This window comes from Misgurnus anguillicaudatus, chromosome 16 (genome assembly GCF_027580225.2).
Source record: "Misgurnus anguillicaudatus chromosome 16, ASM2758022v2, whole genome shotgun sequence".
Classification (NCBI taxonomy): domain Eukaryota; kingdom Metazoa; phylum Chordata; class Actinopteri; order Cypriniformes; family Cobitidae; genus Misgurnus; species Misgurnus anguillicaudatus.
In genome coordinates, this window is record NC_073352.2 from 35,831,011 (window position 1) to 35,843,109 (window position 12,099).

Sequence of the window (12,099 nt, forward strand, 5' to 3'; positions counted from 1 at the left end):
CACCAGTATATTTTGCTATATATATTTTTTAATTTTTTTACGTTTTTATACTCATATCACATTGGAAAACAAAACAACTGAAAATCAAATATATTTTTAACTGCATGTATTTATTTATTCAAGTGCATATTAACATAATAGCTTAGCTGTAAAATATGTCAGAGTTAGCCAAAAGGTTAGTTTTCATCTGTAGTCCTAATAGTTAATAAGTAAAATGAGTTAATAATTACATGACAAAAATACAATAAACATTACATTTGCTACAGCAGCAAGAATAAGATACCAGAACAAACATGCAACAAAACATTCATGTGCAAAAAATATACTTACAATTTTAGATTTTATACATACTTTATACAATTTATACAATCTTTTATATTATGGCCTGGAAAAATACATTTTTTTTGATGTATGAGTTTTAAAATTAGAAATGAAATTGTTGTCCCTGAAATACATTTTGAAATATATGTTAATATATGAAGGTTAAAATCAAATCAAAATGTTTTTTTTTTTGCCATATGGGCAACATCCATTAAATAAAAAAACAATTGACATTACATCTATTTACATTTATTAGATGTTCTGAAGAGTTTGACAGACTCATAGATTCACTGGATGGCATTCACAGGACTACAGTATCCTATTTTTACAACTGTAGGACAAACACTGTGTGTCTGTGTCTGATATAATTAAACATAAACTGAATTAGATTATCAACCCAATGGATCAACTCATCATATTTCTTCATACTCTAATCAAAACCTTTGATATTATAAGACTTATAATCTTTATTAGAGATACAATATTTACATATAGTTATTGGCCATGAGCTTCATTTGGCAAAATAAAAATCACTGTAAATAATTAACATCGGCTTATTTGGTTTTGTTTGTGTTATACTGCAGAGAAGGAAATCCCCACATGATAACTTATTTAACCTCTTGCTTCCCAAACCTTTTGATCAATTTTTATTTGTGAATATGGGACAGGGATACATCAATTTCCCAAACTGATTAAGAACTGAACATAACTACACTGTAAAAAAAATCCATAGAAATTGCAGCTGGGTTGCCGGCAACCCACCGCAGATTCAACTCCATGCTACCCACTGGCAACATTTTGTTCAAAGTTAAATGAACATTCAACATCCACAAGTCTTCGTCTTCACAGAGCAAAACCAAAAAAACAGCATCAAGCAAAACATTCTGGGAAACAAAATCTTAAGCAAAAAACAGAAAAAGATTGATGATGATTTCTGGTTCCCAGAATGCTCCGCATGATGCTGCCATTGTATAGTTTCACTCTGCAAAGACAAAGACCTGCCAATATTCACAATTCATTTAACTTTGAACAAACTCCTGCCATCAAATAACACAAATCTAAATCCACGGCAAATTACCGGCAACCCAGCCGCAACAACATTGTAATTTCTACGGGTTTTTTTCACAGTGTAAAGTCAAACCGGTTTATTAAGGACATGTCCATTACAGATGTATACATTCACTTGAATAAACTCGCTGATATTTACAGGTCATCATTTATAAACCTGGTAACCTATAGAGATGTCTTGCTGTCCAGAGATTGAAAACCAAGTTCCTGGGTGTGAACTACAGAGCTATAATGAAGAGAAATAAAAGAGACAGCAGTAACAGATTAAGTCCAGTAGAAGTCACTGCAGTGTTGAGACACGAGCAGTCCAAACCATGCTCTTCATCTCTTTCAGTTTCATCTTTCTGCTCCCGAAGCTCCTGTCGACCAAAGTGAGAGATCAATGAGATGTCACCAGGGTTATAAGAGGAAGGCTGAGGGCAGTCCAACCAATCGGTGGCCAGAGGCCGGGGGTATCCCTCTTCAAGGGTGAAGCCTGCTTGAGTAAACTTCCAATAGGAATTGCCTTTAAAGACATAGACCGAACCTGATTGATGCAGAGAATACAGAAGTCACTTTAAGATATTTTAACTGAAGCCTCATGATATATGACACGTCTATCTCTGGTGATCCAAACACAAGCGCAGGTGTCATCCTCTATATATATATATCACGCACCTGCCAAATTCATAAATGTAAGTAGTCATGCAGCTGGAACAACTATTCCCTAATGTAGTTTTTGAAATGTTTATTTGATCACAAGCATGACATCACTGATCCTTCAAGACATATTAACGTTTGCATGCACATTTCTGATGTTCCTTGAATGATCTGATTGCAAATGCTTTATGAGAAACCTGTTTGTGTTTAGATCATCTGAGATCACATCAAGATTAGGTGTCAAATACAGGAAATAGGGAGACACACCTTTAACCTTTCCATCCTCATTCTCCGTGATTATTCCATTCACTCCTCCTTCGATGAGTTCCCTCCAGACTTTACTTTCCTCCGGGTGTCTCCCCTTCTCTTCCTGTCTCTCTTTCACAGACCCCCACGTCACACCCTGAGAAGGGTCCCAGTGCAGTCTGCCGTCTCCTTTCAGATCTTCTGCGGACAGAGGCCGTGGAAAGCCTTCCTGAAGCGACAGATCTCTGAACAGCCACATTTGGGATCCTGTAGAAAGGCAATGCAGACGTTGGTGGAGTCACATCAATTATTGGATGTTGAAGGTGTGTGTGGCGTGTTTGGAGGATTGACCGCTAATAAAGATGATGGCGTGATCCGTCCGTCTCTCCAGAACAGCTCGCAGTGGAGACAGTGATGATGGAAGAGCAGACCAGAGTCTCTGGACAGAAACGGCCCTGATCGAAACCAAACCATCTCTGCTCACTCGCCACATATACTCACCTGAGCCGAAGAGATAGAGAGAAATGACAATATAGCTCAGAGATTATTCACTTTTTAAACTACTAAATCAACCTTTGAAAAAGAAGATCTCTCCTCGAATCCTGGTGACTGCATCAAAACTGGTGTTACAGCGATCCACTGGACTCCTTGAGATGAGAAGAGAGATTGAATCTCATTACAATTACATTCAACTGGCATTTGAAACGTCTAACTCAGACTTTTTGGCTAATTTGAAAATAATATCGAAATGTATTATGAGCATGCAAGGTCTGACACCTGTCCGAATGGCCTCTGTACACGTGTGTGAGTCTGTGTACGTCTCTGTGTCCGTGTCGTAGTTGTGCTTCAGTTACAAGAAGAGGTCTGTCGGTTGGAATACGGTTACCCCTCTTACCGTAAAGGGCAGTTATATGTCGAAGGTCATGATGGTCCAGTCTGAAGTGTAAGGGATCTCCCAGCGGACCCTGGTAGTATGGACGCATCACAGATCGGCGTGCGGATGAATGGGTCAGTCCGAGAGCGTGACCGAGCTCATGCACTAACACCGTAAAAAGATCGGTCCCCTCCGTTACTGACAGACAGACAGACAGACAGACAGACAGACATTTTCAGGTCATGACATCTAAACTGCATAACTGACTCTATAGCAGATGCCTCCACAGTCATTTTTCTTTTCTTGTAATGAAGTCATTTCAAACTCAAATCAATAGTTCATGCTCATGTATGTGTTGTTTACTTTGGTAGAGTTGATAAACTAATTGTAGTCGACATGACAGATATTAAAGTTGATTCTGACCTGGTTGTCTAAAGGTCCATTTCTCTTCTGCATCCAGATGAACTCCACCTGCCCTGTCTGGGTCCGATGGAAAGAAGGCGTGGCCGACAGATCCACCCGCCCCATCGAAGGGATATCCGTCTCCGTGTGGACCGTACATGAAATCGATTTGGAGGTCGGCCCCCTCCGGTCCTCGCACCTATTAGATAACCACATGTGACTTTGATAAGCAAACATTGTGACAGTCCATGTATTTGCATTGAACAAACAAATTCATAAAGATTTATATTATTATTGTATTTCTTCTAAAAAGGTGCTAGTTTTGACAGTAGTGAATAAAGACTTGACTACTACAGGATACAAAGAAAAGATTCTTTAAAAAGTGACATGAACTCAAATGTAAGAGTTAAGACAACCTCATGGAAGTCAAGCGATGTTGGATCGGCCCAAACTCTGAGAGCATAGTAGACCAGCGATCGAATCGTTTCACGAGATAATTTTGAGGATTCTGGGTAAGAGCGCAGTCTGAAGAAAACAAAAGACATAAAACACATTGATTAAAAACTCTCAAACACCTTTATCTTTAATGTTTGATGCTGAACACACCGGTACCCTCATAATGACCAGTGATGCTTAATTCCTATTTAAACTCAACTAAACTACTAAACATGTGCTTCAAAGGTTTGTGATCCTTCTTTTGGAAAAAAATCCATTTAGATTTTTTCCTAAATGGTGCAGATTATTCAAATGGATGTTTTTTTTTATTTAAACAATTATTTCATCTATTGCTAGTAAGCAGTTGGCAGAAATAAGAAAGATTCTAACCTCCAGTTAATATTGCGTCTCATCCACGTAGACACGGCTCGTTTCATCCTTTGACTTTGTGAATCATCATCTTGGTCATCATCATCCGGGAGTGAACATCGAGGGGTTTGGATCAACCGAAGGGTCTCTTCATCTGTGACCTAAGACACCTGTGTCATCCAAACCAGCAAACCTCTGCATCTTCTTCACAGCTTGAGTGACGGCTGTCCAGGCCTGTAACTGACCTGTCGAGGGATCAGGAGGTGGTAGGTATCCAAATTTTGTGAGCCATTCCTGCCAAACAATAATAACATAAAACTCAAGAAACCTGACTTGACTTTTCATACTGTGTGTATTTACAGCAGAGATGTATCGGCAAATAAAAGCAATGTGTCCCGCTGCCTGTCAGTCATTGGTCTTATGTTTAAAAACAGCTGATGATCAGGTCAGATTAGATCCAGACAATCAGAAGAGGCAGAAAAACGCATCAGTGTGATTATTTTCAGTTGGGTCACAATAACAACACAAGTGCAGTTTGTACGCTCAACACTTCTAGGATTTCACAATATAATCATTTGAAACATCACTGTAAAAAAAATCTGTAGAAATTGTAGCTGGGTTGCCGGTAACTTACCGTAGATTTAAATTTATGGGTTGTTTTTTTTGGCAACATTTTGTTCAAAGTTAAATGAACATTAAACATTTACAAGTCTTTGTCTTTACAGACTAAAACTAAAAAAACAGCATCAAGCAAAATGGGAAACAAAATCTAAAGCAAAAAACAGAAAAAGGTTGATGATGATTTCTGGTTCCCAGAATGCTTTGCATGAGGCTGTTATTGTATAGTTTTATTCTGTAAAGATAAAGACTTGTGAATATTTACAATTTATTTAACTTTGAACAAACTCTTGCCAGTTAACAACATAAATTTAAATCTACAGTAAATTACAGTAAAACCCAGCTGCAATAACATTGTAATTTCTATGGAATTTTTTTACAGTGAAGGAGAAAAAAACAAGCCTATCGCTATTTGTTTCAGTGCATCCCTAATATATATATATATATATATATATATATATATATATATATATATATATATATATATATATATATATATATATATATATATATATATATATATATATATATATATATATATATATATATATATATATATATATATATATTGTTTGTTCAAAGTTAAATAAATTGTATATATATATATATATATATAAACTGGACATTTGAAGGAAATGTGGCGGATTTTAAACGTTCATTTTTTCCATTAAAATGTTTCTTTATTTTTCTCAGGAGAATAAAACACATTCTCTTACCACAAGTTTACTGCTCTCATCTTCTGTGGGTATGACGGTGGGTAAAGTAGTAGACGTCAATGTGCTGGCCAAACTGGCTGCTGGTTCATCTTTACCAGCTTCTCCATAAACCTTTACTGTCTGTCCACATATCCAGATGACAACCGCTGTGCAAAACACTGTCGTCATACTGAGAGCTCATGCATCATCTGCTGAAAACACTTGAAAATGATTTAATGATAATGCGTCTCAGTCCAGACGTGATGCCATCTTTACTGAATCTGACAGTGACATCTGTGATGTTGAAGGATTGGAGAATTGATGCCAACACTGCAAATTCATAATACAGAGATCATTTAGGGATAACTATACCAAACCTGCATCAGTATAATCGCATAAAACAACAAAAACATGAAGTCAGTGGTGCACGTCTATATTAGTAAATCAACCTTTAGTCAAATCTGCTGGAAGTTCAACTTTGTAATTGATGCGTGTGTAGGCTGATTACTACCCATAAGGCAAAAAATATATCTTTCACAGCCAAAATATAAAAGTTTGTATAAAGTATAATTAAAAAATCTACAAGTATAAAATCTTTTCAAGCATGTTATGTTAACAGGTTTGAAGTTTTTCTTCCAAAAAAAATATATTTCAAAATACAATGTCCAACAAATATATCGGTAAAAATAAAATTTTGTAAACATTATTTTTTAAATATATTTCAGTACATATACACTGTAAAAAATGATGTATTAATTTTTTACACTATGGCTGCGTCCGAAAACTCTAAATTGCTGCCTTCTGAGGCAGCTTTCCAAGGCAGGAAGGCATCAAGGCATGTCTGAATTTAATGTTAGGTTTACTTCCTGTCTCCTGAGATACCAATGCGTGGGCGTACACTAAGAATGTGATTGGTCGAGCCCAGTCGAGTTCGAAAAAATAAAATGGCGGCCAAGGAAGCCACTGGAGCACAAGTTTAGTGTAAATGAAGGTAGAATTTCACTTTTTACACCTTTTAAATACATTTCTAGCGAGAAATTAGTATTGTAGTTTTCAAATATGTGATTAGTTATCACAAAGGCGCTCTCTGTTTAAATTTCAAACACGCTGCCTTTGAAGTGTGTCCGAAAGTCTTTCTCTGAGCTGCCTTCATGCCTCCGAAGTCATTTCCTCATGAGGCAGCGAGGCAACGAGTCACTGCCTTGAGTTTTCGGACGCAGCCATTGTGTGTGTCATTTAAGGGGTTATTTTATGTTAAAATAAATGAAAGGGACCACACAAGTTGTGTTAAAAACAGTGATGGGTGTAACATGTTACAAAGTCATTTTATCACTGTAATTCCACTACTCCCAGCGGTAATGAGCATGCAACAAAGTATTTTTTATAATCAAGTAACGCAATTACAATAAGTGAAATTTAAATGAGTTGGTTACTCACGTTACTCTATTTTGTAATAAATGAACACTTGCAGACAAGACATTTCTGATCTAATGTCGCAGGACTGTGGTGGGTGGCACAATGAACAATAACACAGCAGGTGTGTTAGTTTAGGGACAACACATTAACTTTGTTTCATGCTCATTACCGCTAAAAGTAGTGGAATTACAGCAAAGGAATTACTTTGTAACGCGTCACTCCCACCACCGTTTTTAACACAACCTGTGTTGTCCCTTTCATTTATTTTAACATAAAATAACGCCTTAAATGGCATGACACACACAATGTGTTAAAAATGAACACATCACATTTACAGTGATTATTTTATATTTTGAACTATATTTTAAATTATATTTGAAAATATATGTTTTGCCTAATGGAAAGAGAAAGTGTTTCTGCTCTGTTTCAGGATCTTCATGCATTTATAAAACTTTACGGCATTGATGACTGGTTTGGCTGTAAAGATGCCTGATTGAATTACAGATGTTTGTATTAAAGAGAGCAGAATAAAAAGGCTGAAGATTTCATTTTTATTTCATTTTCTTTTTTGTAAAAGAGATGAAGCTCAGGTCACGTGTGGCTTTAAGTAAATTAGATGTCATTTCATTAAAGAAATGTCAGAGAGAGAGAATGTGAGTGCTGGCAGGTTATAAGAGGAGCATGAGGACATGTAAAGGATAAGTTATGGAATAATGGAATTAAAGTAAAACACAGCCGGCCTCAGGGGACGACAATAGAGGACAAGAAAGAGAGCGAGAAGAATGATGGGATAAATGAGAAGTGACACATTTATGAAAATAAGCAAGCATCTGTGTCTGACATGAAGAAGAGATCACAGATAGTAAAGAAATGTAAGACTTCTGGCCTGATTTAGTAATTACAAATAACATTCAAATCATGCTTTTCATTCATTTTCTGTTTACTGACATTGTTATGCATTAAAAAAGTGTCTCCTTTCATAACAACTTATTTTTGTCATGTTTACATCTTGTCATGTGTCTAGTGTTTGAGGATGTGATTTGTAACAATACAAATACATCTGACTCACTTAAACAGAGATATCAAAACATTAAGGTATTAAATAAAAAACACCACTAATGTTTGCATTTATATTTGGTTCTCTTCATTTAAAGCTTTTATCAAATGATTTTTTTATCATCATCCATGACTTCTCACACTATTTACACAACAGCTAAATAAAGTTACTTTAGTAAAGTTTTAGTAAAAATAAATGAAAGCAATGATGTGATTTATGATTAAGAAAGTGAAACTTGCCAACATACCAACTGTTTGTCCTCTTCTTCACTCGTCGTGCTAGTTCTCTTCTTCTCTTTAACAGATGTGTGCTTCTGTTCATCTCCTCAATCCCTCACTCCTCCCTCTCTCCTTATGTGTGTGTGTGTGTGTGTGTGTGTGTGTGTGTGTGTGTGTGTGTGTGTGTGTGTGTGTGTGTGTGTGTGTGTGTGTGTGTGAAAGTCTCTTTATATCCGGTGAGATTTACAGACTCTGCTTACTTGCACATATGTCCAATTTCTGTCAAACTGATCTTACTTTATATTCAATCAGTTTCAATAAAATATAGACAGAACTGTGTGTCACTACAGTAAATAATAATGGACAGAGTTTAAGGATGTTAATGTGTTTAGATTTGTAAGTCAGATTAGTGCTTCACTTCTTTCTGTGGCTTTTGTGTTGCTGCAATGAGTGGATATGTTTGAATCAAATCCTCTTAACCAAAGGATTAAAAAATGACAAATAAAGATATCTATCTAAATGTATTGTTGATGTGAGATGTCGTGTGTCATGCGGCTCAGTGATACACAATCTATCCTGCTAACTGTGTTGATTCACTTTATTTTAGAAATGAATATAGTTAAGAAGAAACACATCTAAAGTGGTGATGTAATGATTGAGATGTTTGCACATGAGCTCTTAAATATCTTAAATATAACTTTAACTTTGTATTATGAGCCAGAGAGCAAGAGAGAAAAGCAGATTTCCAGATGAGCTATCTGTGTTTTTATGATGGATAAAACTGAGTGAGTCTCAGAGGAACGGTCGGATTGAGAAAGGATTCGTGCAAGAGCAATCGAAGCGTGTGCTGAACATCTAACTAGTGTGACCTCTCTAATCTGGTAAGCGTATAACCAGTCCAAGATAACTTTTTGGTCTTGATAAAATATACTTTTCATTAGATTTAAAACAGCTTATGAATGTAATTTACTTTAAAAGCAACTAATTGTCTTCATGTAGACCCACATATAGGCAAAGAGGTACTGCTTCTTTGTTGTCCTGGTTACAATTTTGACCTCCATTAATGGGACAAAGGTCAAAGGGTATGGACTAGAAGTCAGATGGGTAGTGATGACTGTATTTATAGAATGATGCACATGGCAGGAAGTTTATCTGTGAATGAATGTGTGTGTGCGTGCGTGCGTGCGTGCGTGCGTGTGCGTGTCCGTGTGTGTATCTCTCTCTGTGTGTGTGTGTGTGTGTGTGTGTGTGTGTGTGTGTGTGTGTGCGTGTCCGTGCGTGTGTGTGTGTGTGTGTGTGTGTGTGTGTGTGTGTGTGTGTGTGTGTGTGCGTGCGTGTCCGTGTGTGTATTTCTCTCTGTGTGTGTGTGTGTCTGTTTAAAAGAAAGTGATCAGAAGTGACAAAAGAGCAAGTGACTTTTCTAGTCTCCAAGACAACGGTGATCTCTTGTGAGGAACTCAGTAACACAGATATATTCATTGTGCACACAGACAGGACACGGCCAGTCACAGGCCTCAGTACAGATGGGGGGCACAGGACTCCTCAGTTCTCCCTCTGACTAAAACCTTTAAACATCTCATTTATCTTCTTGTTCGGTTAAAGCACTTCAAATTATAACCGTTAAGTATGAAAGCAAATGTATTTTGGTCTTGTATGTATAAAAAGTATTTTGTAAATATATTAATAAATGACATAATACACATAATAACTGACAAGGGAGCTTATTTTAATTTAAAATGACAATAATATTATATAATAATCGTTACTTTTACTACTAGACTTGTTCTATACATGATTTTGACTGGATATGTGTTTGACAAATGATGTCTGTTTTAGTGACACTAAATTACAGTAAGTACATGGACATGCAGTGTCTTGTATCATCTCTACCCTGTTTTCTTATTAATGCAGTTTTACATGATAAAACCATATTTTAATATAGCAAAAGTAAAGGGACCAGAGTTAAAGTATTGTCATTATGATAAGAGCTAGTAAATGTGTGGTTACCATGGTTTTATAAATGCCTACTAAATCTATATAGCCAACTTAGCATATTTACTATAGTTTAACCATGGTTAAGGGCATTGCTAGATAACGTCCGTTTCTCAATAGGAAGGTTGCAGCCTTCGCTGGTCACATTTGTAGGCTGCATACGTCATTATGACAAGTCTTATTTCAGAATATTAATAAATATAGTTAGCTGTAATAATAGCTTAATAGTAATTTGTTATAATATGCTTGTGATACTTAGACCCTGATACCTGATCACACTGTCGGGGTTTATTTCCGCGATAAGAAACTGTTGCATATAAATTATCACTTAAATAATTCAAAGGACCTGCTTCGCGTCATGCCGCATTACCACCTTGGTGTGCATTATTTTCTTATAATTCAATGGCCCGTTGTCAATTATTTCTGACATATCACCACCATTAACATGTGTGTTAAAATCAGAGGAAAGCAGGCTGGTTATTTAAAAACGAAAGTGCTTTCGTGACAAATCTGACACAATTCTGCCAATTCCTCATTAAGCAGCAGTGAAGAACTAAAGCCGAGCGCCATCTATCAGATTTGGATTGTATTGCAACAAATTAGACATTTCGGACCAAAATACAGATACTACGGAGCCCCTAAGGGGACATGGAGCAAAAATTAAATAAAGTTTAGTTTTGCGTGCGCACAGGAAACTTGCACGTACACATGAGAGTTTCGCTTGAGCACATGAAACTAAACTTTAGATTTGTTTTACTCCAATGTCACCTTAGGAGCTCGGTAGATATCTGCTATAAACACTGCCCCAAAATTTTTTACAAATAGCGAAACAATTTACATTTCATGCCACAATGCAACAATTTTAGAATCACATACACACATTATTCTTTTTAATTAAATATTAGTATTACCTTACAGTACTTTACACAGTGATTCAATTCCTTGTCACAATTATTCTATAGGTTTAAGCCATTGACAGACATACATCATTAAACTACATCATTACATAGCTTACATCTCCCTAAATGTATACCAGATCTCAGAAATATCAAATATTGGAAAAGTCTTTGCTGGTATCAGATAAGACATCTTGCATTATATTCCTAACATTACTGCACAACAACACAACAAATACTATAAAGCAATGGTTCCCAAACTTTTTCAGCGTGTGGCCCCCCTTGTGTACAGTGCATTTTTTCGCGGCCCCCCCAAAAGAAAATTTATGACAAAAACAGTTTTAAAATGTAATATTTTAATTAAAATTATACCTAGTGCTGTTGGTTAGTTTAGTTGGCTTATTATTTTTTAGGTTTAATTACACAGAATTCATGATAAATGAATGTATTTTATAAAATGTCATAAAACTGGGGCCCCCCTCGCACCATCTCGCGGTCCCCCAGTTTGAAAACCACTGATATAAAGCACAATCATCAGTTATCAAACTACACACACAACTGTTAACAACTTTAATTTAACAGCAATATCATTTATAGTTGAAATAAAGGAGCCACAAAATGATGTTTTAGTTCACATTAACAACTGACAGCATCTTGTCACTAACAATTATAACAGTAAACCAGGTTACTATGCAGGATAAAGAAAAAGTGGAGATGCCGGGGATTGAACCCGGGGCCTCATACATGCAAAGCATGCGCTCTACCACTGAGCTACATCCCCGTGTGAAGCAACACTCAAACATCAGCAATATAAAGTCTTTGTAAGATTAAGTCTTTCGTCCTACATCTGTAA

The 12,099-nt window shown here is 36.3% G+C and overlaps 1 protein-coding gene and 1 non-coding gene across 2 annotated transcripts; both read right to left on the minus strand.

Moving 5' to 3' along the window:
- Positions 1 to 84: 84 nt before the first annotated feature.
- mmp17b (matrix metallopeptidase 17b) lies at positions 85 to 8,487 on the minus strand. The gene is given in 11 exon segments (XM_073854571.1): positions 85 to 1,915; positions 2,296 to 2,541; positions 2,626 to 2,775; positions 2,848 to 2,921; positions 3,052 to 3,346; positions 3,572 to 3,749; positions 3,967 to 4,075; positions 4,376 to 4,509; positions 4,511 to 4,648; positions 5,689 to 5,997; positions 8,388 to 8,487. Coding segments are annotated over 10 exon segments (1,800 nt in total). The 5' UTR covers positions 5,857 to 5,997; positions 8,388 to 8,487; the 3' UTR covers positions 85 to 1,607.
- Positions 8,488 to 11,955: 3,468 nt separating this feature from the next.
- On the minus strand, positions 11,956 to 12,027 carry trnaa-ugc (transfer RNA alanine (anticodon UGC)). The gene has a single exon. It is a non-coding gene; the product is annotated as a tRNA-Ala (tRNA).
- Positions 12,028 to 12,099: the final 72 nt, after the last annotated feature.